At 39.2% G+C, this 27,899-nt stretch overlaps 1 protein-coding gene across 2 annotated transcripts in view; it reads right to left on the reverse strand.

Moving 5' to 3' along the window:
• Positions 1–27,899, reverse strand: part of PELI2 (pellino E3 ubiquitin protein ligase family member 2) — a 78,346-nt gene that overhangs the window by 37,800 nt on the left and 12,647 nt on the right. For both annotated transcript variants that reach the window (XM_053697333.1, XM_053697332.1), the window contains exon 2: positions 26,409–26,538. In XM_053697333.1, the coding sequence (XP_053553308.1) occupies positions 26,409–26,538 (130 nt within the window). The remainder of the gene's footprint in view (positions 1–26,408; positions 26,539–27,899) is intronic.

Consider the following 27,899-nt stretch of genomic DNA (forward strand, 5'->3'; position numbering starts at 1 on the left):
CTATGAAAATAAAAAAAGCCCCCCCAAAATAAAAACATCCCCTAATCTAAACTACCAATAGCCCTTAAAAGGGCCTTTTGTAGGGCACTGCCCTAAGTTAAACAGCCCTTTTACATTTAAAAATACTAAAGTCCCCCTAACAGTAAAAAAACCCCACCAAAATAAAAAAAAATAACCCTAAAAAAAAAAAAAAAAAAAAAAAAAAACTACTCATTGCCCCTAAAGGGGCATTGCCCTTAAAAGGGCAATCAGCTCTTTTTCAAGCCCATTAAATACCTAAATCTTAAAAATAAAAACCCTAAAACTAAGCCCCAAATAGGTACACATCGTTCCTTAAAGGGACACTGAACCCAATTTTTTTCTTTTGTGATTCAGATAGAGCATGACATTTTAAGCAGCTTTCTAAATTTACTCCTATTATCAAATTGTCTTCATTCTCTTGGTATCTTTATTTGAAATGCAAGATGTAAGTTTAGATGCCGGCCCATTTTTGGTGAACAACCAGGGTTGTCCTTGCCGATTGGTGGATAAATTCATCCACCAATAAAAAAGTGCTATCCATAGTCCGAACCCAAAAAAAGCTTAGATGCCTTCTTGTTCAAATAAAGATAGCAAGAGAATGAAGAAAAATTGATAATATGAGTAAATTAGAAAGTTGCTTAAAAGTGCATGCTCTATCTGAATCACGAGAGAAAATGTTTGGGTTCAGTGTCCCTTTAAGTCCGGTGGAGGTCTTCTTTCAGGCGGCTCCATCATCTATCTTCATCTGGAGCGAAGGTGCGGAGCTTGCTTCTCCGATGCACGGATCCTCATCAGCGACGGTCCTTGGCGGCGGAGGCTCCTCTTCATGCGATTGTCCGTCGCACACTGAAGTTTGAATGCAAGGTACCAAATATTTATTGGGGTACCTTGCATTCCTATTGGCTGAAATTTTGAAATCAGCCAATAGCATGAGAGCTACTGAAATCTTATTGGGCTTATTTTAACAGCCAATAGAATTTCAATAGCTCTAATCCTATTGGCCGATTTAAAAATTTCAGCCAATAGGAATGAAAGGTACCTTGCATTCAATCTTCAGTGTACGGCGGACATCGGATGGAGAGAAGCCTCCATGCCACCGAGGACCGCCGCCGCCGAGGACAGCCACTGAGGATACACGCATCGGGGAAGACCGCTCTGCACCACGCCGCCTTCGTTCTGGATAAAGATAGAAGATGATGGAGCCGCCTGGAAGAAGACCTTCTCCGCCGGACTTCAGGAACAGCGAGTAACTATTTGGGGCGTAGTTTTAGGATTATTTTTTTTTTAGGATTAGGGTTTTTTGGGCAATTGAAAAAGAGCCGAATATATATATATATATATATATATATATATATATATATATATATATATATATATATATATATATATATATATATATATATATATATATATATATATATATATATATATATATATATATATATATATATATATATATATATATATATATATTATATATATATAAAAAAAGTATTGCATTGAGCAATGATACTTTTTTATTGGACTTTCGGAAGAGTTCCTTCCTTTATCAAGTCTGAAGCAATACTGACCAATTCAATGGAATTTACAGATTATATCTTAAAACACAGAATAGCTAAGAAGACAGAAAGTGCAGGGAGAGGAGGAGGTGTCGTAAAAATCATGAGGGGGGCTTAGGTAACAGGCAGACGACAGTGTCCAGTGTAGGAGAACAGACAGGGGAAATATATAGCTTTACATAGAGCATATACTGACATAAAGTTATATCTATAAAGATGTGAAATTGTATATACAGGGGGAATACAAAAGTGTGGCCATAGGCTTACCTGTGTACCTCTGTATAAAGCATGTGGGATATACAATGTAATGGACTAAATGTAAGTACATTAAAGTGTTAAGAATCCAGAGTAATCTAACTGTGCCCTCTACCCCTTCCTATTGCTTTCTGCAGAGTAATGATGTACAAAGCAGTCCCACCCGCTAGATACCACACGAGCATCTGTCACTGTTTAGCCCTAACAGGGAGATCCATCCGCACGTGCCCGTTTTTTCGAATATGCCAACGTGACAGCTACTGCTATACAAAAGAAAGAAGACAAAAGCAGTGTGCCAGGAAGCAGAGAGGAAACATGCAATAGAAATTATGTGCACTACATATATTAAAATTACACACAAACATGCAGAGCATCAGTATGCTTAGCAGTAGCTTTACCTTTAACAAAATGTTAAAAGTGACAGCAACATCAATCTTAAAAAACCCATGGATTCAGATAGCGCTTGCCATTTTAAACAACTTTCCAAATAACTTCAATTATCTCATTTGCTTTATTCTCTTGGTAACCTTTGCTAAAAAGCATACCTAGGTGGGCTCAGAAGCAATGCACTACTGGGATCAAGCTGCCGATTGGTGACTGCACATATATGCCTTGAGTCATTAGCTCAACTGATGTGTTCACCTATCTCCTGGTAGTGCACCAATGTTCCTTTAACCCCTTAATGACCACAGCACTTTTCCCTTTTCTGTCCGTTTGGGACCAAGGCTATTTTTACATTTCTGCTGTGTTTGTGTTTAGCTGTAATTTTCCCCTTGCTCATTTACTGTACCCACACATATTATATACCGTTTTTCTCGCCATTAAATGGACTTTCAAAATATACCATTATTTTCATCATATCTTATAATTTACTATAAAAAAATTTTTATAAAATATGAGGAAAAAATAGGAAAAAAAACACACTTTTTCTAACTTTGACCCCCAAAATCTGTTACACATCTACAACCACCAAACAAAAACCATGCTAAATAGTTTCTAAATTTTTTCCTGAGTTTAGAAATACCCAATGTTTACATGTTCTTTGCAAGTTATAGGGCCATAAATACAAGTAGCACTTTGCTATTTCCAAACCATTATTTTTCAAAATTAGCGCTAGTTAAATTAGAACACTAATATCTTTCAGGAATCGCTGAATATCCCTTGACATGTATATATTTTTTTTTAGTAGACATCCCAAAGTATTAATCTAGGCCAATTTTGGTATATTTCATGGCACCATTTCACCGCCAAATGCGATCAAATAAAAAAAAAATGTTCACTTTTTCACAAACTTTAGGTTTCTCACTGAAATTATTTACAAAAAAAACTTATGCAATTATAGCATACATGGTTGTAAATGCTTCTCTGGGATCCCCTTTGTTCATAAATAGCAGACATATATGGCTTTGGTTTTGCTTTTTACTAATTAGAAGGCTGCTAAATGCGACTGCGCACCACACGTGTATTATGCCCAGCAGTGAAGGGGTTAATTAGGGAGCATGTAGGGAGCTTCTAGGGTTAATTTTAGCTTCAGTGTAGTGTAGTAGACAACCCCAAGTATTGATCTAGGCCCATTTTGGTATATTTCATGCCACCATTTCACCGCCAAATGCAATCAAATTAAAAAAAAAAACGCTAAATTTTTCACAATTTTAGGTTTCTCACTGAAATTATTTACAAACAGCATGTGCAATTATGGCACAAATAGTTGTAAATGCTTCTCTGGGATCCCCTTTGTTCAGAAATAGCAGACATATATGACTTTGGCGTTGCTTTTTGGTAATTAGAAGGCCGCAAAGTGCTGCTGCGCATCACATGTATTATGGCTAGCAGTCAAGGGGTTAATTAGGTAGTTTGTAGGGAGCTTGCGGGGTTAATTTTAGCTTTAGTGTAGAGATCAGCCTCCCACCTGACACATCAGACCCCCTGATATCTCCCAAACAGCTCCCTTCCCTCCCCCACCCCACAATTGTCCCCGCCATCTTAAGTACTGGCAGAAAGTCTGCCAGTACTAAAATAAGTTTGTTTTTTTTAAAAAATACATCTTTAGCATATTTACATATGCTACTTTGTAGGATCCCCCCTTAGCCCCCAACTTCCCTGATCCCCCCCAAAAACAGCTCTCTAACCCCCCCTGCCTTATTGGGGGCCATCTTGGGTACTGGCGGCTGTCTGCCAGTACCCAGTTAACAATATTTTTTTCTCTTTTTTATTTATTTTTTTTACAATTTTTCTGTAGTGTAGCTTCCCCACGACCAACCCCTACCCCCACCCCCTCCCAGATCCCTTAGATTACTTTTTGGGGGCATTTATTCCCCCTCTTCCTCCCACTTACTACATGATTATTTCTGTAGTGTAAGCGGTTCCCACCCGCTCCCTTCTGTGCGCGCCCCTGACTCGCCCGCCCCCGATCCCGCCCCCCTCTGTGTATCTGAAGCCATCGATGGCCGCCCACCCGCCTCCCACTGCAGCTCCCACCCACCAACGATTGCGGCCATCGATGTCCGGTGTAGAGAGGGCCACAGAGTGGCTCTCTCTGCACCGGAGGGGTACAAATTGTTATTGCAGGATGCCTCGATATTGAGGCATCCTGCAATAACCGGAAAGCAGCTGGAAGCGATGAGGATCGCTTCCAGCTGCTTTCCAAACCGAGGACGTACGCCACACGTCCTCAGGCGTTAACTGCCTTTTTTTCTGAGGACGTATGGCGTACGTCCTCGGTCATTAAGGGGTTAACAAAGGACACCAAGAAAGTGAAGCAAATGTAATAATGCTAATAAATATTTAAATTGTATGCTTGATCTGAATCAAACATTTTGGGTTTATGTCCCTTTAAGATCTATTTCTCAGCTTTGTATGTTTATTTTATATCATTTGTGCAGTAAAGAAGAGGCACAGAACTACAAAACCAAGAATATGTGATAATATCGTATAGATCTTAAATAACGTGCCCCAATCAATCTGGGCTCACCAGATCTATAAAATTAGCATCTTCTTTACAAGATATAAACACTGGCCAATCACTGACATTTAAATAGGAGCCTAAGCACACCCACACATGCTCAGTGGCGTCCGTAGACATCAGCGGCACAGCAAGTAGAACTATATATATATATATATCAGGGTCACACCATGTAAACAAAGATCTACCCCTCAAAGTTGACTGCCCCTCACATTCATGCTGCCCTAGGCACATGCCTTATTGGTCTAGGCCAAAATAAATCACTAATAAGCGTCTTCAGATTGGATTAGGAACACCTCAAAAACACTGAGGTCACCCAGCAGCTCTCCTCTGCACAGGTAAAATTATTCCCTTCTCCCCTCAGACTACTAGGCTTCTATAGTCCCAGGGATGTTTTTATATTCCCCCTCATCCCACTGGGGTATTGTATAGTGTATAATATTAGTATCTACATTAGCTTTGCCTTTATATCTTTCTCTCAACTTCCCGAAAACATCCGATTTCAGGAACTTAAAAAAGGGATATAAAACCCAAAATTGTCTCATGATTCAGATAGAATAGGAAAGGGTCTTTAATATTTTAAACGGTTATCCAATCTACTTAGTTCTCTTAATATACTTTGTTGAAAAGCAGGTAGGAAGGTGCACATGACCGGAGCAATATAACTTATACATTCGCAAAACAGTAGGTGGCAGCAGTGTCTCCTGTCATGTTCATGCTTTCTGTCTGTCTGAAGGTTTATTAAACAATGCTCCTTCAGTAAAAACAGAAGTAAAATCAAAGTAAACCGCAAATTACTTGTTTTCTTGCATAATGAGCACTTTGAAATCTCAGTGTAGTCACTGCCCCAGTATGATATGGGAGCGGACACATTTAAAACTTAGACTTGCTCAAGTCTAAATCAGTTAGAATATAAACCTGACTCCCTGTTATCTAGTCTATTCACTTAAAGGGATAGTCTAGTAAAAATTAAAATTGCATGCTATCTGAATCATGCAAGTTTAAGCAACTTTCTAATTTACTACTATTATCAATTTTTCTTCACTCTTGATATCTTTATTTGAAAAAAAAAAACAGGTCTAAATGTAGCCACCAATCAGCAAGTGCTATCCAGGTTCTGAACCAAAAATGGGCCCACTCCTATGCTTACATTCCTGCTTTTTCAATTAATATGACTAGACTATTTCTTTAATAGTAACCAGTCTAAAGGTTTTATAACATCAGGCTAAGAAAAACCTCCTTGCAGAAGCCCCTCCCCTTGTAAGGCTGTGACAGGAAGTAATGGACACTGCACAAATGTAGGGGGAAATAAAGGTAAAATCCATTTAAATAGACAAATAATACATATTGCAATTATTTAAATTACGTATAATCCACTGCTTAATGGATTATTATTTTTTATTAGAACAATGAAACAGACTGTTTAACATCCCTTTAAACAAAGTACCATAAGAAAGAAGTCAAATTTCAAATTTACTTCTATTATCAAATTAAGTTTTTTCTTGTTTCAAAGTTGTATGCTGTCTGAATCACAAAACAAACATTTTTGGGTTTCATGTCTTAAAAGGACCAGTCAATACAGTAGATTTGCATAATCAACAAATGCATGATAACAAGACAATGCAATAGCACTTAGTCTGAACTTCAAATGAGTAGTAGATTTTTGTTAAATAAATTGCAAAGTTATGTCTCTTTCCACTCCCCCGTATCATGTGACAGCCATCAGCCAATCACAAATGCATATACATATATGCAGTGAATTCTTGCACATGCTCAGTAGGAGTTGGTGACTCAAAAAGTGTAAATATAAAAAGACTGTGCACATTTTGTTAATTGAAGTAAACTGGAAAGTTGTTTAAAATTGCTGCTCTATCTGAATCATGAAGTTTAATTTTGACTTGAGTGCACCACTTAAACTGCACTGAAGAGAAGTGCTGACTGCTTAAATCACCGTCACAAGTAAAGGATTAGACATCACTGATTAAAAACACACAAAGAAATGACATGAAAACATTCATCACATTAGTAGTAGAGTCGCATTACTTGTTTTTCAAAGCTTTTTCTATTTAAAATCTTATTTTTATTTAAATATTTACGTCATAAGACAACTCCTAAAAAAGGGCTGTTCATATAGAAATTAAAGGGACATTTGAGTTAAAATTAAACTTTCATGATTCAGGTAGAACATGTCAATTTAAAAAAAAATTGCAATTCACTTCCATTAACAAAATATGCACACAGTCTTTTATTTACACTTTTTGAGTCACCAGCTGCTACGAGCATGTGCACGAATTCACAGAATAAACGTATATGCATGTGTGATTGGCTGATGGCTGTCACATGATACAGGAGTGGAAATAGACAACTGAAATTTGTTATAATAAAAAAAAAAAATCATGCATGCATTCGATTACGATTATGCAAATCTACTGTATTTACTGGTCATTTAAAGGGACAGTATACTGTAAAATAGTTTCCCCTTAATGTGTTTCCAATTACTTTTTTTACCAGCTGCAGAATATAAAATGTATGAGAATTTGCTTTTTAAGGTTTATGTATATAAAAGCCAATTTTTTTTTTCTTTCACGATTCAGATTGAAAATAGTTTATAATTGTGTGCTCTAATTTCTATGATCACATTTTCTTTGTTCTCTTGGTATCTTTTGTTGAAAAGCAGGGGCACAGGAGCGTGCACGTGTCTGGAACATTATATGGCTACAGTTTTGCAAGAGAATGCTTTAATCCATTTGCAAGAGGACTAGATGGCAACACTGTTTGCATCCCTGCAGTGCTTCAGATACCTACCTAAGTATTTCTTCAACAAATTTTACCACAGGAACAAAGCTAATTTGATGATAGAAGTAAATTGGAAACTTTATTTATTTTTTTTAAATGGATGCTCTGTCTGAATCTCAAAATATTTTTTGGTGCTTCATATCCCTTTAATCCAGGGCTCGACAAACTCAGGAGCCTGGGAGCCACAGGCTCCTAGAATTTTACCCCTGGCTCCTAACTTTTTGGGTTATTCTCCATAAGTCTATATACAAATCCAACTGCCTGGCTCCTAAATATTCTTATTGACTCCTACTCTTTTCACATTTGTCAATCACTGCGTTTAATCTCCAGTACTTCTCCTACTGGTCATGGAATAAGGTAGCTAGGAAAGATGACCTTGTTATGCTGGGTAGTGAGCGGCACATCGCTCTTTTCTCGATGAGATGACATTTCCAGCTATAAACCAATAGCTGTGCTAGTCTGTATCTGTGTTCTTTTCGTATCTTTTTTTTTTTTAAACCAACTCATCACTGAAAGCCCAGTTTATTTGTAGTGATGGTAAATCCTAGTGTTAACTGGGGAATGGATAATAAAGGGACATTTTCAAGTAGACTGTCCCTTTAATTCTGAATATAGACCTATACAGATACACATCCATATAATCAGACATCATATAGTTTAGAGAACACTGGTGCTGCCTCCTGTTGGTGGATATACAGGTATACCTCACTTTACAGCGCTTCACTTTACAGCGTTTCGCTAATACAGCGCTTTGTGGAGCTGAAGTTCAACCTCCAAAAAATTTGAAACAGAGCTGTAATCTTCATGAAATTGCGAGAAAAGTGACTGGCACCATTTTGTTATGTGCAGTTCACTTTGTTTACAGCATTACAGTGCAATCTGTGTCTCCGTTTTATAGTCTGGCAAATTTTACTACAGTAATTGTCACTATTTTACAGGTACAGTATTTATTGAATACTGTGCTGTGCTAGTGTTAAACTAAACATAGCAATATTGCACCTCTAATATATGTTAGTTTAAACATGTTTTTAAACACACTGGCAAGTGAAAAGATAGCTAAAACTGCCTTGTTTCACTTTAAGGCGGTTTTCACTTTACAGCGGGGCTCCGGTCCCTAACCCGCTGTATGAGCGGGGTATACCTGTATTATGTTATGTCTACATAATATTCATTTAAAGGAACTGTGCTAGCTGATCTACTTAATCACTATTGACAGCAGTTGTCCCAGATGATTGGAGAATAGCTAATGTAGTGACTTCTCCAGAAAAAGGACAGTAGGGAAGACCGATAACTACATGCCTGTCAATTTAACATCAATAGTAAGTAAATGAATAGAAACTCTTTAAAAGGGGAAGCATTATTGTATAAAGACAAACTAGAGGACCAAAGCACTGTTTTACTTAAAGGGACACTGTACCCAAAATGTTTCTTTCGCGATTCAGATTGAGCATGAAATTTTAAGCAACTTTCTAATTTACTCCTATTATCAAATTTTCTTCATTCTCTTGGTATCTTTATTTGAAATGCAAGAATGTAAGTTTAGATGCCGGTCCATTTTTGGTGAACAACCTGGGTTGTCCTTGCTGATTGGTGGATAAATCCATCCACCAATAAAAAAGTGCTGTCCAGAGTATTGAAACCCAAAAAAAAAGCTTAGATGCCTTCTTTTTCAAATAATGATAGCAAGAGAACGAAGAAAAATTGTTAATAGGAGTAAATTAGAAAACAGAATTTATGTTTACCTGATAAATTACTTTCTCCAACGGTGTGTCCGGTCCACGGCGTCATCCTTACTTGTGGGATATTCTCCTCCCCAACAGGAAATGGCAAAGAGCCCAGCAAAGCTGGTCACATGATCCCTCCTAGGCTCCGCCTACCCCAGTCATTCGACCGACGTTAAGGAGGAATATTTGCATAGGAGAAACCATATGATACCGTGGTGACTGTAGTTAAAGAAAATAAATTATCAGACCTGATTAAAAAAACCAGGGCGGGCCGTGGACCGGACACACCGTTGGAGAAAGTAATTTATCAGGTAAACATAAATTCTGTTTTCTCCAACATAGGTGTGTCCGGTCCACGGCGTCATCCTTACTTGTGGGAACCAATACCAAAGCTTTAGGACACGGATGAAGGGAGGGAGCAAATCAGGTCACCTAAATGGAAGGCACCACGGCTTGCAAAACCTTTCTCCCAAAAATAGCCTCAGAAGAAGCAAAAGTATCAAACTTGTAAAATTTGGTAAAAGTGTGCAGTGAAGACCAAGTCGCTGCCCTACATATCTGATCAACAGAAGCCTCGTTCTTGAAGGCCCATGTGGAAGCCACAGCCCTAGTGGAATGAGCTGTGATTCTTTCGGGAGGCTGCCGTCCGGCAGTCTCGTAAGCCAATCTGATGATGCTTTTAATCCAAAAAGAGAGAGAGGTAGAAGTTGCTTTTTGACCTCTCCTTTTACCAGAATAAACAACAAACAAGGAAGATGTTTGTCTAAAATCCTTTGTAGCATCTAAATAGAATTTTAGAGCGCGAACAACATCCAAATTGTGCAACAAACGTTCCTTCTTTGAAACTGGTTTCGGACACAGAGAAGGTACGATAATCTCCTGGTTAATGTTTTTGTTAGAAACAACTTTTGGAAGAAAACCAGGTTTAGTACGTAAAACCACCTTATCTGCATGGAACACCAGATAAGGAGGAGAACACTGCAGAGCAGATAATTCTGAAACTCTTCTAGCAGAAGAGATTGCAACTAAAAACAAAACTTTCCAAGATAATAACTTAATATCAACGGAATGTAAGGGTTCAAACGGAACCCCCTGAAGAACTGAAAGAACTAAATTGAGACTCCAAGGAGGAGTCAAAGGTTTGTAAACAGGCTTAATTCTAACCAGAGCCTGAACAAAGGCTTGAACATCTGGCACAGCTGCCAGCTTTTTGTGAAGTAACACAGACAAGGCAGAAATCTGTCCCTTCAGGGAACTTGCAGATAATCCTTTTTCCAATCCTTCTTGAAGGAAGGATAGAATCTTAGGAATCTTAACCTTGTCCCAAGGGAATCCTTTAGATTCACACCAACAGATATATTTTTTCCAAATTTTGTGGTAAATTTTTCTAGTTACAGGCTTTCTGGCCTGAACAAGAGTATCGATAACAGAATCTGAGAACCCTCGCTTCGATAAGATCAAGCGTTCAATCTCCAAGCAGTCAGCTGGCGTGAAACCAGGTTCGGATGTTCGAACGGACCCTGAACAAGAAGGTCTCGTCTCAAAGGTAGCTTCCAAGGTGGAGCCGATGACATATTCACCAGATCTGCATACCAAGTCCTGCGTGGCCACGCAGGAGCTATCAAGATCACCGACGCCCTCTCCTGATTGATCCTGGCTACCAGCCTGGGGATGAGAGGAAACGGCGGGAACACATAAGCTAGTTTGAAGGTCCAAGGTGCTACTAGTGCATCCACTAGAGCCGCCTTGGGATCCCTGGATCTGGACCCGTAGCAAGGAACTTTGAAGTTCTGACGAGAGGCCATCAGATCCATGTCTGGAATGCCCCACAGCTGAGTGACTTGGGCAAAGATTTCCGGATGGAGTTCCCACTCCCCCGGATGCAATGTCTGACGACTCAGAAAATCCGCTTCCCAATTTTCCACTCCTGGGATGTGGATAGCGGACAGGTGGCAGGAGTGAGACTCCGCCCATAGAATGATTTTGGTCACTTCTTCCATCGCTAGAGAACTCCTTGTTCCCCCCTGATGGTTGATGTACGCAACAGTTGTCATGTTGTCTGATTGAAACCGTATGAACTTGGCCCTCGCTAGCTGAGGCCAAGCCTTGAGAGTATTGAATATCGCTCTCAGTTCCAGAATATTTATCGGTAGAAGAGATTCTTCCCGAGACCAAAGACCCTGAGCTTTCAGGGCTCCCCAGACCGCGCCCCAGCCCATCAGACTGGCGTCGGTCGTGACAATGACCCACTCTGGTCTGCGGAATGTCATCCCTTGTGACAGGTTGTCCAGGGACAGCCACCAACGGAGTGAGTCTCTGGTCCTCTGATTTACTTGTATCTTCGGAGACAAGTCTGTATAATCCCCATTCCACTGACTGAGCATGCACAGTTGTAATGGTCTTAGATGAATGCGCGCAAAAGGAACTATGTCCATTGCCGCTACCATCAACCCGATCACTTCCATGCACTGAGCTATGGAAGGAAGAGGAACGGAATGAAGTATCCGACAAGAGTCTAGAAGCTTTGTTTTTCTGGCCTCTGTCAGAAATACCCTCATTTCTAAGGAGTCTATTATTGTTCCCAAGAAGGGAACCCTTGTTGACGGAGATAGAGAACTCTTTTCCACGTTCACTTTCCATCCGTGAGATCTGAGAAAGGCCAGGACGATGTCCGTGTGAGCCTTTGCTTGAGGAAGGGACGACGCTTGAATCAGAATGTCGTCCAAGTAAGGTACTACAGCAATGCCCCTTGGTCTTAGCACAGCTAGAAGGGACCCTAGTACCTTTGTGAAAATCCTTGGAGCAGTGGCTAATCCGAAAGGAAGCGCCACGAACTGGTAATGCTTGTCCAGGAATGCGAACCTTAGGAACCGATGATGTTCCTTGTGGATAGGAATATGTAGATACGCATCCTTTAAATCCACCGTGGTCATGAATTGACCTTCCTGGATGGAAGGAAGAATAGTTCGAATGGTTTCCATCTTGAACGATGGAACCTTGAGAAACTTGTTTAAGATCTTGAGATCTAAGATTGGTCTGAACGGTCCCTCTTTTTTGGGAACTATGAACAGATTGGAGTAGAACCCCATCCCTTGTTCTCTTAATGGAACAGGATGAATCACTCCCATTTTTAACAGGTCTTCTACACAATGTAAGAATGCCTGTCTTTTTATGTGGTCTAAAGACAACTGAGACCTGTGGAACCTCCCCCTTGGGGGAAGTCCCTTGAATTCCAGAAGATAACCTTGGGAGACTATTTCTAGCGCCCAAGGATCCAGAACATCTCTTGCCCAAGCCTGAGCGAAGAGAGAGAGTCTGCCCCCCACCAGATCCGGTCCCGGATCGGGGGCCAACATTTCATGCAGTCTTGGTAGCAGTGGCAGGTTTCTTGGCCTGCTTTCCCTTGTTCCAGCCTTGCATTGGTCTCCAAGCTGGCTTGGCTTGAGAAGTATTACCCTCTTGCTTAGAGGACGTAGCACCTCGGGCTGGTCCGTTTCTACGAAAGGGACGAAAATTAGGTTTATTTTTTGCCTTGAAAGGCCGATCCTGAGGAAGGGCGTGGCCCTTACCCCCAGTGATATCAGAGATAATCTCTTTCAAGTCAGGGCCAAACAGCGTTTTCCCCTTGAAAGGAATGTTAAGTAGCTTGTTCTTGGAAGACGCATCCGACCAAGATTTCAACCAAAGCGCTCTGCGCGCCACAATAGCAAACCCAGAATTCTTAGCCGCTAACCTAGCCAATTGCAAAGTGGCGTCTAGGGTGAAAGAATTAGCCAATTTGAGAGCATTGATTCTGTCCATAATCTCCTCATAAGGAGGAGAATCACTATCGACCGCCTTTATCAGCTCATCGAACCAGAAACATGCGGCTGTAGCGACAGGGACAATGCATGCAATTGGTTGTAGAAGGTAACCCTGCTGAACAAACATCTTTTTAAGCAAACCTTCTAATTTTTTATCCATAGGATCTTTGAAAGCACAACTATCCTCTATGGGTATAGTGGTGCGTTTGTTTAAAGTGGAAACCGCCCCCTCGACCTTGGGGACTGTCTGCCATAAGTCCTTTCTAGGGTCGACCAAAGGAAACAATTTTTTAAATATGGGGGGAGGGACGAAAGGAATACCGGGCCTTTCCCATTCTTTATTAACAATGTCCGCCACCCGCTTGGGTATAGGAAAAGCTTCTGGGAGCCCCGGCACCTCTAGGAACTTGTCCATTTTACATAGTTTCTCTGGGATGACCAACTTGTCACAATCATCCAGAGTGGATAATACCTCCTTAAGCAGAATGCGGAGATGTTCCAACTTAAATTTAAATGCAATCACATCAGGTTCAGCCTGTTGAGAAATGTTCCCTGAATCAGTAATTTCTCCCTCAGACAAAACTTCCCTGGCCCCATCAGACTGGGTTAGGGGCCCTTCAGAGATATTAGTATCAGCGTTGCCATGCTCTTCAGTATCTAAAACAGAGCAGCCGCGCTTACGCTGACAAGTGTTCATTTGGGCTAAAATGTTTTTGACAGAATTATCCATTACAGCCGTTAATTGTTGCATAGTAAGGAGTATTGGCGCGCTAGATGTACTAGGGGCCTCCTGAGTGGGCAAGACTCGTGTAGACGAAGGAGGGAATGATGCAGTACCATGCTTACTCCCCTCACTTGAGGAATCATCTTGGGCATCATTGTCATTATCACATAAATCACATTTATTTAAATGAATAGGAATTCTGGCTTCCCCACATTCAGAACACAGTCTATCTGGTAGTTCAGACATGTTAAACAGGCATAAACTTGATAACAAAGTACAAAAACGTTTTAAAATAAAACCGTTACTGTCACTTTAAATTTTAAACTGAACACACTTTATTACTGCAATTGCGAAAAAACATGAAGGAATTGTGCAAAATTCACCAAATTTTCACCACAGTGTCTTAAAGCCTTAAAAGTATTGCACACCAAATTTGGAAGCTTTAACCCTTAAAATAACGGAACCGGAGCCGTTTTAAACTTTAACCCCTTTACAGTCCCTGGTATCTGCTTTGCTGAGACCCAACCAAGCCCAAAGGGGAATACGATACCAAATGACACCTTCAGAAAGTCTTTTCTAAGTGTCAGAGCTCCTCTCACATGCGACTGCATGCCATGCCTCTCAAAAACAAGTGCGCCACACCGGCGCGAAAATGAGGCTCTGCTTATGCTTTGGGAAAGCCCCTAAGGTATAAGGTGTCTAATACAGTGCCTGCCGATATTATTATATCAAAATACCCAGATAAAATGATTCCTCAAGGCTAAATATGTGTTAATAATGAATCGATTTAGCCCAAAAAAGTCTACAGTCTTAATAAGCCCTTGTGAAGCCCTTATTTACGATCGTAATAAACATGGCTTACCGGATCCCATAGGGAAAATGACAGCTTCCAGCATTACATCGTCTTGTTAGAATGTGTCATACCTCAAGCAGCAAGAGACGGCATACTGTTCCCCCAACTGAAGTTAATTGCTCTCAACAGTCCTGTGTGGAACAGCCATGGATTTTAGTTACGGTTGCTAAAATCATTTTCCTCATACAAACAGAAATCTTCATCTCTTTTCTGTTTCTGAGTAAATAGTACATACCAGCACTATTTCAAAATAACAAACTCTTGATTGAATAATAAAAACTACAGTTAAACACTAAAAAACTCTAAGCCATCTCCGTGGAGATGTTGCCTGTACAACGGCAAAGAGAATGACTGGGGTAGGCGGAGCCTAGGAGGGATCATGTGACCAGCTTTGCTGGGCTCTTTGCCATTTCCTGTTGGGGAGGAGAATATCCCACAAGTAAGGATGACGCCGTGGACCGGACACACCTATGTTGGAGAAAGTTGCATGCTCTTTCTGAATTACAAAAGAAAAAAATTGGGTACAGTGTCCCTTTAAAGTGATTGTGAAGTTTAACGATTATCTCAATATTTGTAATTAAAAAAAAGTAAAAGGGCACTTGCAATTATCAAAATCATTGTAAATGCTAAATTATATAAATTACGCTTTCGTTTGGTTATACATTATGCCGTTCCTCCGCCCTCAACACAGTCTTATTTCTGTGTAAAATGACGAATCATGCCGTAGCCAATCATATCGCACCCCCTGTGGCGCCAAAAGTAGGGGCGTTTTTAACTTGCTGGACACCAAAGGCAGTATATAAAATCAAGCCCCCAAAAGTATATTAATAGAACCATGTTGGTTATGCAAAATTGGGGAATGGGTAATAAAATGTATGCTTACCTGATAAATTTATTTCTTTCTTGACATGGTGAGTCCACAGATAATCATCAATTACGGTTGGGAATATCACTGTGAGGGCCGTGGACTCACTGTGTCAAGAAATAAAATTTATCAGGTAAGCGTAAATTTTGTTTTCTTTTTAATGACACGGTGAGTCCATGGATCATCATCAATTACTGTTGGGAATCAATACCCAAGCCAGAGGACAGATAAGGGAGGGACAAGACAGGTAACCTAAACGGAAGGCACCACTGCTTAAAGAACCTGTCTCCCAAAAGAAGCCTCCGCTGAGGCAAAAGTATCAAACTTAGTAAATGTAAAGGGACCAAGTTGCCACCTTGCAAATCTGATCCACAGAAGCTTCATTTTTGAAGGCCCAGGAAGAAGAAACAGCCCTCGTGGAATGAGCTGTAACTCTCTCAGGAGGCTGCTGTTCAGCAGTTTCCTAGGCCAAACAATTATACTCTTCAGCCAAAGCGAAAGAAGTAGCCGTAGCTTTGTGACCCTTGCGTTTCCCAGAGAAACAGACAGAGAAGAGAAAGGCCTGCACAAGGCTGAAACTAGTTGAAATTGATTAACTGATGTTGGACAGTTTTCCTTTTAGAGCACAAACACTGTTTGTTACAAGGATCTACAAGGAGCAAAAAAAAAAAAAACGAATTCATTCTGATTGAACTCCTTTCAGGCACTAGTTTAATAGTGCTAGAGACTGCAACAAATAAAAAATACTGCTTAAAGAAAACTATTGTGTCTTTCTGGAATGACTCCTAAGCTGTGATTACAGACCGGATCACCTACACAATTAGGGACCGGATGAAAAAAGCTGCTAACACAGTAACCTTTCAGTCCTAAGGAGATTCTGACTGCATAAAGGAACCTGGGGAAAGAGGTAACAGAAAACACAGACAACAAGCTGCATACAGGAGAGTTTAAAGTGTTGGATGCTAACACAAAGTGCAAGTATAAACACATAATAAAAGTGGCATTTCAGAGCAGAAGGTACGAGCCATATCTTTTTGCAATCCTTCAAATAAGGATCAATAATAACATTACTTATTTGTGGCTACAGCCCCAATTCATTTAAACTACAGAGGTTTGGTTTTACATGCTCATAAGAGTGCGCACTCTATATTGTTATTCTATATGAATTGTAATTTTAGGATTGTATTTTTAGAAGATAAAAATAACTTGTGTTTTAAATACTGCCTTTTTTAGCAAATATGTTTTAAAAGAACCAATTAAATACTGTTGTATGCTTTGAATTTAGCAAGTAGTGATCGTGTCATTTATTCCATATTTACCTTTAGCTGATACTTATTAGCACTCACTCTGTAAGGTTTTTTTAGTTTAAGTTTTTAACTATCCACTTCAGGAGATAGTTGTTATAGTGTAGTTTGGTTTCTTGTATTCAGTACTATTTACCTTGCTTACATTTGCTCAAAGCAGAAGGCTGGCGAAAGTCCTTAGTCGTCTGCAAGTAGAATTTCAGCGCACGCACAACAGCTAGGTTGTGCAGCAAACGCTCCTTATGAGAAGAAGGATTAGAACACAAAGGAGGAACAACAATTTCCTGATTAATATTCCTGTCCGACACAACTTTAGGAAGGAAACCTAACTTAGTACGCAGAACCACCTTATCCAAATGAAAGATAAGGGGAAATCACACTGCAGCGCAGAGAGTTCAGAGATTCTCATAGCAGTAGAAATAGCAACAAGAAACAAAGCCTTCCAAGATAACATCTTAATATCTAAAGAATGCATAGGCTCAAACGTGCCGCTGACGGCCAAGGAGAGGACTGAAGGGCAAGGCAAGAGTCGAAAATCTTGGACTCTGACATCTGTCAAAATTATCTTCATTGATAGAGAATCTATTATGGTTCCTAAGAACACTACCCTTGTAGCTGGGATCAGAGAACTTTTTCCCAAATTCATCTTCCATCCGTGGGAGTGAAGAAAGGACAACAAGATCTGTGTGAGAGCTTGCTTGTTGAAAGGACGGTGCCTAAACCAGAATGTCATCAAGATAGGGCGCCACTGCAAAACTCCGAGACCGGATTAACACCAACAGAGCCCCCAGAACCTTTGAGAAAATTCTGGGAGCTGTGGCAAGGCCAAATGGAAGAGCCACAAACTGAAAGTGCTTGTCCAGGAAAGCGAATCTCAGAAACTTGTGATGATCCTTGTGAATGGGAACATGAAGGTACACATCCTTTAGGTCTATGGTCGTCATGAACTGACACTCTTGGACCAAGGGAAGAATGGAACGTAGTGTCTCCATTTTGAATGACTGTACTCCGAGGAACTTGTTTAGACATTTCATGTCTAAAATTGGCCTGAATGTTTCCTCTTTTTTGGGAACCACGAACAGATTGGAGAAGAATCCCAGACCCTGTTTCTGTGATGGGACTGGAACTATTTCCAGGGCGGAAAGATCTTGGACACAATTTAAGAACGCCTCTCTTTTTATCTGGTCTGCAGATAATTTTGAGAAGGAACCTGCCTCTGGGAGGAAAAGTCTTTAACTCTAGTTTGTACCCCTGGGATACGATGTCCACTGCCCAGGGGTCTGGGACATCCAGGCTTGAGCTAATAGCGAAAGTCTGCCCCCTACTGGATCCGCTCCCGAATCGGGGGCCAACCCTTCATGCTGACTTGGAATTAGTTGAGGGTTTCTTAGATTGCTTCCCTTTGTTCCAAGACTGATTGGGCTTCCAAAAAGACGGACTGTTCCTGCTTAGAAGAGGGAGAGGAAGGCTTACCTCTGTAGTTTCGAAAGAAACGAAAATTATTCTGACGTCCTTTCTGCTTATTCTTCTTATCCTGAGGAAGAAAAGATCCCTTTCCTCCTGTAACATATGAAATTATTTCAGCCAACCCAGGCCCAAACAAGGTCTTACCCTTGTAGGGGATCGCCAAGAGCTTGGACTTAGATGAAACATCCGCAGACCAGGATATCAACCATAATGATCTGCGAGCTAGTATGGCAAAACCAGACATTTTGGCTCCCAACTTAAGGACTTGTAGGGAAGCATCTGTGATAAAGGAATTGGCCAATTTTAGAGCCTTGATCCTGTCTTTGATCTCCTTAAGAGGGGTATCCGTCTGAATAGATTCAGACAAGGCATCAAACCATAGGTTACGTCACTGGTGACAGTAGCAATACACACCGCAGGGTGCCATTGGAGACCCTGGTGAACATAAATTTTCTTTAGCAATGCCTCCAATTTCTTATCCATTGGATCCTTAAAGGAACAACTATCCTCTATGGGAATAGTGGTTCTCAGTCAAGGTGGAGATCGCCCCTTCCACCTTAGGAACCATCTGCCATGACTCCCTAACGGCGTCAGCTATAGGAAACATCTTCTTAAAAATGAGAGATAGAGAAAAAGGAATTCCAGGTCTCTCCCACTCCCGTGCAATAATCTCTGAAGCACGGTCTGGTACAGGAAATACCTCCACCGTGGAGGGAACATCAAAGTACCTGTACAGTTTACTAGACTTCTTAGGGTTGACTATGAGAGTCATATCAGAGTCGTCCAAGGTAGCCAAAACTTCAGCATCAGAAGAAGGAATTACACTGAGTCTGAGATTTAACCCTCAGATGCTACCGAGGTATCCTCCTCCTCAGACTTCTGAGATGGAGTACCGCGAGTAGCCACAACTGGATCAGAAACCTTACACACTGATTCTTTAAAATGTCAGTTTGCGCTTTCCCTGCAGCATGGGAAAAGCAGACAGCGCCTCAGATACCACAAAGGATACCTGGGTATCAATGTCTTGCAAAAACTCCTACCAGAGCATGAGAGGAAATACAGGGCACTGCATGTGTAGACGAAAAAGATTGGGACGCTTGAGGAGAAAGCTGTGGCATATCTGAAACAGGAGGCACCTGAACAACATCTAGCTTAGCAAACGGTGGCTCATGATCAAAAAGTCTATCCCTATAACACAAAGTTCTTTCAATACATGAAGAACAAAAAGGCACACCGAGCCCACATTTTTTCTTTCGTGATTTAGATAAAGAATGAAATTTCAAGCAACTTTCTAATTTACTCATATTATCAAAACTATCTTCATTCTCTTGGTATCTTTATTTGAAAAACAAGATTGTAAGTTTGAAATACAAGAATGTAAGTTTAGATGCCGGCCCATTTTTGGTGAACAATCTGGGTTTGTTCTTGCCGATTGGTATTATTTATTTCTTACAAATATACAACCCACTCCCCAGCTTTGCATAACCAACAGTTATATCAATATACTTTATAACCTTTAACCCTTTGAGTGCTAAGGAGAGAAAGAAAGATTTTTTTCAGTTCTCCAATAATTCTACTGTTCGAAATGTTATTTTTCCAACAGTGGGTCTTAGGGGTCTGTAGCTGCTTAGATGCCAGAGATGCAGGCTTCTAAGCAGCATGCCCCCTTTCCCTATTACTTGTCGTAATTTTTCAATAAAGTTGTGTGGTGACGTCATCACGCAAAACGTGAAGCCCCAGTGATGCCCGTCACTATACAGGCCCGATCGCCGAGGTAGGGGCGGGTGGAAGCCCCCAGATCTCCCTCAAGGTGGGAGAGTGCTAGTGACAGCTCTGAGTCGTCGTTAGCACCTGACAATCTGCAACGGCTCAGAGCCATCGTTAGCACTCAAGTGGTTAAATATGCCTGTCTAAGCCCCTGCAGGCCACCCCTTATCTCAGTGCTTTTAATCAGCTTTTTACAGTCAGGCTGTGCTAGTTCATGTGTGCCATATAGATAACATTGGGCATACTCCAGTTGAGAATGATAATGGCTATGCAGGAACAGCCCTGATTAGCTAAAATGCAAGTTTGTTAAAAGCACTGAGACAAGGGGCAGTGTGCAGAGGATTAGATACAAGGTAATCAGAGGTAAAAAGATGAAATCACTGAAAGATTAATAGAACAGTGTTGATTATGCAAATCTGGGGAATAGGTAATAAAGGGATAAACATTTTAAAGTAGACTGTCCCTTTAAAGAATCCTCTAAGAAAAATCATGGGGAAACATATGTACATGAGGGTAGAGATTAGTCCCAGAATAACTAGATGAAGGAAACACTTCAGGCTGAAGCACAACTATAGCGAAGCCTACCTAAAATAAGTCAATACTAATCTGATATGTTGATGAAGTATATATGGGTAGCGGATTCATCTTTCACAAAGGGATAAACAATATACCTGCTAGTAATCGAATAGGAATTAAGAGAATACCAAAAATAAGACAATAATACAAACTAAAATACTAAAAGGCCTGATGACCTAAAGCCCTCTGCTGAGGAGAGATCTATAACAATCCTCCAGCACTGCGAGATCCCTAGTAAAATTCTTAAAAGGCAGACAAGCCCGGTGCAATATAGCACTGCATGATGACAGTTCCGTGGCATTTATACTTTGTATTTTATATTACTTTTTTATTATATTTAAACTTTGTACTATTTTGTATACACCAGTGTATTTAGGATTGTGATTATGCTTTCACAGTTTGTGCAACTTTAACAAATTAGGATCATACTTTGTATATTTATGTGTACCTTTTACAAAATTACATTGCACTTTATTTTGTTTTATTTTACATAGAAGAAATACAGCTTCAGTTTCCCCAGAGAATTTCAATACTTTCTATGGGCCCAATAAGCAAAGATTCTCTAATTTGGAGAGAAATCATAGTGCAGACTTCCCAGGGGCTAAACTCACTGAATTCTAGAAGAAAACAGACGTAACCTGGAAGTCCCAGAGAGATGCCTTCCATAGAAAGTAATTAATCTCTCTAGGATATACAATTTCACAAGGGAGTAGAAGGTAACTGGAAAACACCTGGGGCTGACATTAAGGCTCAGTTTGCATCAACTACAAATTAAAGTGAAATGCTAGGACTACAATTTAACTTGCTTTTGCTTCTAGTTTAGTATTATTACTTTTCTGTTAGTTAAATAAAGTATATTGTAAATTGTGCGCAATCCACCAGTCAGTGAAACCAGCTTGTTTACAATGCTAACAGCATGCTTGTGAGAGCTTCAGACATACCCTGGGAACTCTCCTGTCTCTCCTTTCTAAAGCCGTGTTTTATTTTACGATATAGCAAATACCAACTGCAATGTAAGTTGTAAAAGACAAACAGAAATATACAAAGTATGATCCTAATTTGTTAAACACAAACTTTCAAAAAGCTTAAATGTATTAATACTGAAAGGACCCAATCTGAAGTGTTAAGTAATATAAAATTCAAAGAACAAAGTGTAAGTGTAACAAAAATCTCATAACATGCATTGCTTTATTACACTGGGCTTGTCTCTCCCTCAGATACAGAAATAAGAGATCTCAGAGTGCTGTGGAGTTATATATATATATATATATATATATATATATATCAGTGAGTTCAGCCCCTGTGAAATCTGCACTACAATTTGTCTCCAAGCAGGAGAATCATTACCATCATCATTTATTTGAATAGTGCCGCAATATTCCGTAGGGCTGGGTATAGAGAGATACTGGTATACAATGACAAAGATTTGTGATAAGATACAAAAACATAACAGACTAAACAAAACTAGTAAAGAAGGAGGGTCTTGCTCCGAAGAGCTTATAGTCTACAGGTTGAAACTTAAGCTTTGGGGTAACTTGTCACATGGATTGATCACCAAATGCCATCCTACACAGGTCTAGTACAGAGCATATTCTAATTTAGAGGGACATGAAACCCAAAATTATGAATCAGGAAATACAATTAAACAACTTTCCAATTTACTTCTATTATCAAATATGCTTCATTTTGCTGGAATCCTCTGTTGAAGGAGCCGCAATGCATTACTGGGAGCTAGCTGATTGCACCGGGTGAGCCAATGACAAAAGATATATGTGCTACTACCAATCAGCAGCTAGCTCAGTAGTGCACTGCGGCTCCTGAGCCTACCTAAGTATGCTTTCCAACAAAGGACACCAAGAGGAAAGCAAACTAGACAATGAGTAATTTGGAAAGTTATTTAAAATTGTATGCTCTGTCTGAATAATTAAAGTTTAATTCTGACTTTACTGTGCCTTTAACCGATTATTGAAAACTATTGGCACCAATAACAAAAAAAAAACACAGATTTTGATTTGTAAGAGAATGATGGTAGTGAAAAAGGCATGCAACGCAACAAAGACTGTTTATTTAAAATTACAATAAGATATCCTTAATATAAAAAGGGTCCAGACATGTCTTCTGCTCAGACGCAAGCAGTTTTTTTCCTGACAAAAGGACTGAGGGTAAAGAAACCAAGTCTGACAATAAAATGCTTCTAAGTTCATATAAGTTCATGGCTCATTTAATACGTTCATATTTGCTTTTGTTCGTGATGGAAGAGGGGAAGATCAATCTCTCAAACGCTAGAGCTCTGTTCAAATGCAGTTTAAAGATTTCTGCATATTTTACTAAATATTCTGGTTAACTCAAGTGATGCAGAGGAAACCATTATACTGCAGTTGTATATACAGCCTGTATACAATAAGAATGCACCATCCTTGAAAGAGTTTCTTTTGTTCTTTAAAAAAGGGACACTGAACACAAATGTTTTTCTTTTGGGATTCAGATAGAGCATGACATTTTAAGCAACTTACTAATTTACTCCTAATATCAAATTTTCTTCATTCTCTTGGTATCTTTATTTGAAATGCAAGAATGTAAGTTTAGATGCCGGCCCATTTTTGGTGAACAACCTGGGTTGTTCTTGCTGATTGGTGGATAAATTAATCTACCAATAAAAAAGTGCTGTCCAGAGTTCGGAACCAAAAAACAGCTTAGATACATTCTCTTTCAAATAAAGATAGCAAGAGAAAGAAGAAACATTAATAGGTGTAAATTAGAAAGTTGCTTAAAATTGCATGCTCTATCTGAATCACAAAAGAAAAAATTTGGGTTCAGTGTCCGTTTAACAAGTATCCTGCCTATGAAGAAGTGCTTTAAAAGAACATCTATAGTCATTTGTTCACCAATAATCTGTTGATCCCCTCAAGCCGTAAAACTAAACTACAGCTAATTACCAAATGTCAGATCTTAGCGTGACAGCACAGACAAAATTAAACTGCTTTAGATATAGCAGGTAACTTTAAGAACTTTTCCAGTTTACTTCTATTACGAATTTTGCTTTATTTTCTTGATAACCTTTGTTGAAGATACTAAAGCCATATTTTATTTTTCATGATTCAGACAGAGCATGCAATTTTAAGCAACTTTCTAATTTACTCCTATTCCTTTTTCTTCGTTCTCTTTATTTGAAAAAGCAGGAATAAAAGCTTTGGAGCCGGCCCATTTTAGGTTTAGAACCTGGGTTTCACTTGCTGATTGGATGGCTAAATGTAGCCACCAATCAACAAGCCCTATCCAGGGTACTAAACCAAAAGTCGGCCAGCTCCAAAGCTTTCATTCCTGATTTTCAAAAAAAGATGAACAAAGAAAATAAATAGGACAAAATTAGAAATCTGCTTAAAGTTGCATGCGCTATCTGAATCATGAAAGAAAATATCTGGGTTTACTATCCTTTTAATGTAGGCTTAAAGGACCTCTTGAGTGTGCATGCGTCTATCACCCTATGGCAGCACTGTCTGTAGCAATGTTAGATATATTATTGCAAACACTGCTGCCATAGGGTGATAAAGATGCATGCACAATCAAGAGGTCCTTTAAGCCAACCTTAATATAATCTTCAACAAAAGGTTATCAAGAAAAAAAAAGCAAACTTTGATAACAGAAGTAAATTGCAAACTCGATTAAAAGGAAAGTTCACCCATACATTTTCTCCCCTTTAAATTGTTCCCAATGATTCATTTTACCTGCTGGAGCGTTTCAAATTGTTTACAAGTAGCTCCTTTACCCCTTTTTGGCATTTGAAATAGCTGATTTAAGGGACAGTCAAGTCCAAAAAAAGCTTTCATGATTTAAATAGGGCATGCAATTTTAAACAACTTCCCAATTTACTTTTATCACCAATTTTGCTTTGTTCTCTTGGTATTCTTAGTTGAAAGCTAAAACTAGGAGGTTCATATGCTAATTTCTTAGACCTTGAAGACTGCCTCTAATCTGAATGCATTTTGACCACTAGAGGGCATTAGTTCACATGTTTCATATAGATAACATTGAGCTCATGCACGTAAAGTGACCTAGGACTGAGCACTGATTGGCTAAACTGCATGTCTATCAAAAGAACTGAAATAAGGGGGCAGTCAGCAGAAGCTTAGATACAAGATAATTAAAGAGGTAAAAAGTATATTAATATAACTGTGTTGGTTGTGCAAAACTGGGGAACGGGTAATAAAGGGATTATCTATCTTTTTAAACAACAAAAATTCTGGTGTTGACTGTCCCTTTAGCTTGTGGTATCCCAACCTATACTGAAAGTTTCTATACTGGAGTATATTCTATTGACAAGCCTAAGTAAACACAGCCAGCAGAAGAGATTACACTCTCAGTGGGGGGCATGATATTAAAGTAATAAAATGATAATTTTCCATTGTTCTCTCTAAGTATTGAGCTTTGGTTTTCTAGACAAATATAAGATAAGGAAGCAAGTCTGTGTACACAAAGTGATAACATAATGAGATCTGATATTACCTGAAACTCAACCCATTTCAATAGGCTGTGGTTTAGAAGCACAAAACCAGCTACTTCATATACACAAATAAACAGAAAATGCAATTTCTCATAAATTTTATTCTCTGCAGCTGGTATAACAAGTCATTGAAAATACATTCATATAAAAACAATTTTACAGTGTACTGTCCCTTTAAGATTGCATGCTTTATCTAAACAATGAAAGCTTAATTTTGGCTTTACTGTCCCTTTAAACAACTTATTTCACACACAACCCCACCCCTTTAAAAACAAACCTAGTCAGAACATGTTTAAACATATCTGATCATATCTTTCAGTGATAAAAAATAAGATCTAAAAGGCCCATTATAGCTAAACACTTTACAGCCTCTAATCTGTTATAGCAGACAAATCTGTTGTAAAATTTAGGAGCAAATAAGAATATTTAGGAGCCAGACAATGGCATTTGCATATAGCTATATGTAGAATTTAAAAAGTTAGGAGCCAGGTCAAGCCCGGCGTTAGGGCGTGTCATTTTAAGACTATCGATCCTACACTAATGTGTGTTTAAAAAGACATTATACACTCATTTTTTCCTTTCATAAAATGTTTTGTAGATGATCTATTTATATAGCCCATAAAGTTTTGGTTTTTTAAATGTATAGTTTTGCTTATTTTTAAATAACATTGCTCTGATTTTCAGACTCTTAACCAAAGTTTTATGTGAATACCGACAGATACCTTCTCCAGCTTGCTCCTGTTTGTGTAAAGGGTCTTTTCATATGCAAAAGAAGGGGGAGGGGGGAGTGTCTTATTTCCCACTTACAGTGGGCTTTCCAACTGCCTTTTCAACAGAGCTAAACTGACAGCTTCTAAGTAAGATTTTAAACAGTTTTATACTGGATTTTTATATCAGTATCTGTGCGTCTTATTCTTTATAGTAGTGTCTATTACATGCAGTTATATGAAAATGAGTGTATACTGTCCCTTTAACCCCCATAAAAGGGGTAAAATACACAGTAGAAATATCGCTCGGGACTCACATAGCACTGCTGGTCCAGAGTGTAAAGTTCCACTGATCCAATCAACAATGCTAGTTGCACAACTCAGATGCACAACTAGTGCTGTAATTAGAGCATGTCATTTTTTACTATAATGTCCCTTTAAGTACAACTTTGCAAATAAATAAAACAAAACAATGAATAGTACAAGATTTTAGCTGTATTTTCTGCAGTATAGATGTTACCTACCTTGGAGTCCTGTGGAGTGGAAATCACATGCACTGTGCTGGCTCGAACTCCGTTAGATCTGGGACGTTTATAAAGTGCAAACCTGCTTTTCCTTCTTCCTCTGTCTCCATTGGGGAGGCAGCCATTGTACCTATCAATAAAGAGAATACATTACTAAATCACAGAAACCATTTATCATCAAAATGGCCAATTCAAGGTTAACCTGATTTAAAATGACATAAATGTGTAAAAGTACAATGCTATGCGTTATATGCAAGCAACTGTGCAATGATAAAATGCTCTGTGTTAAAGGGACAGTAAAGTCCAAATTAAACTTTCATTATTCAAATAGCGCATGCAATTTTAAACAATTTTCCAATTTACATTTATCATCAAATTTGCTTTTTTCTATTGGTATTTTTTTTGTTAAAGGCTAAACCTAGGTAGGCGAATATGCTGATTTCTAAGACTCTGAAGTCCATCTCTTATCTCACAGTCTGGCTGTAAATAGCTATTGTTTGTTCACGTGTGCTATATATACACACATTGTGCTCATTCTAGTGGTGTTATTTAGTCAGCACTAATTGCCTGAAATGCAAGTCTGTCAAAAGATCTGGAATAAGGGAGCAGTCGGCACAAGCATAGTTACAAGGTAATCATAGATGTAAAGTATATGAATATAACAGTTTTAGTTATGCAAAACTGGGGAATGGTAAATAAAGGGTGATTATCATTTTACACAATAATATTTTTGGTGTTGACTGATCCTTTAACCATTGCAAAGACACCTCCAGAGCAGCAATGTACTTCCACTACGAAGGAGATAGCTGGGGATTGGTCGCTACGTAGGTATGCTTCTCATCACTGGTTCACAGAGCAACATATCTGTTAACCTTGCTGTAGAGGTCAAACCCATAAATACATAAAATATAAGTGTACTTTTACGTCCCATTAGATGAAATGGATCAGAATCACAGTAGAGGCAACACTGCCAGGTATTGAGATTGCCTTTCACAATGCTGCATCTACTACAGACAAATGAAGCAATAGCAGTCAAGTTGGAATCCCATCTAGCAGAACTAATGAAGTAATGCTACTCTTGTGAAAGGCATAAGGACTGGATTTTAGGGTTGGCTGCTGCATATTCTATTCTTTCTAGACCTAGATAATAAATTACATTCTCTTTTAAATAAGTCCATGGAACACTTCAGAAAGAGGTTTACACCCACCGGTTGTATTTACTATAATTTTAAAATTGGCCAAACATTACACTCAGTTACAACGATACTGCTGGTCCATAGAACAAAATCAATTCCAGTACTCCTTTGAGAATGATTAGTGTTTGAAACCAGGAACCTTGGATGTTTGCTTGATGTTAGTGAATCTCTGCCATGGGTAAGGGTTTCAATACAATTGCAACGCAAAACACAAGAGGACAGTGAGGTTTCTGATAATACCGGCAGTTTAGCTTCATAAGTTACCCAGAGGCAGAACTTTTCTTCACTTTCTGCA

This window comes from Bombina bombina, chromosome 1 (genome assembly GCF_027579735.1).
Source record: "Bombina bombina isolate aBomBom1 chromosome 1, aBomBom1.pri, whole genome shotgun sequence".
Taxonomy (NCBI): domain Eukaryota; kingdom Metazoa; phylum Chordata; class Amphibia; order Anura; family Bombinatoridae; genus Bombina; species Bombina bombina.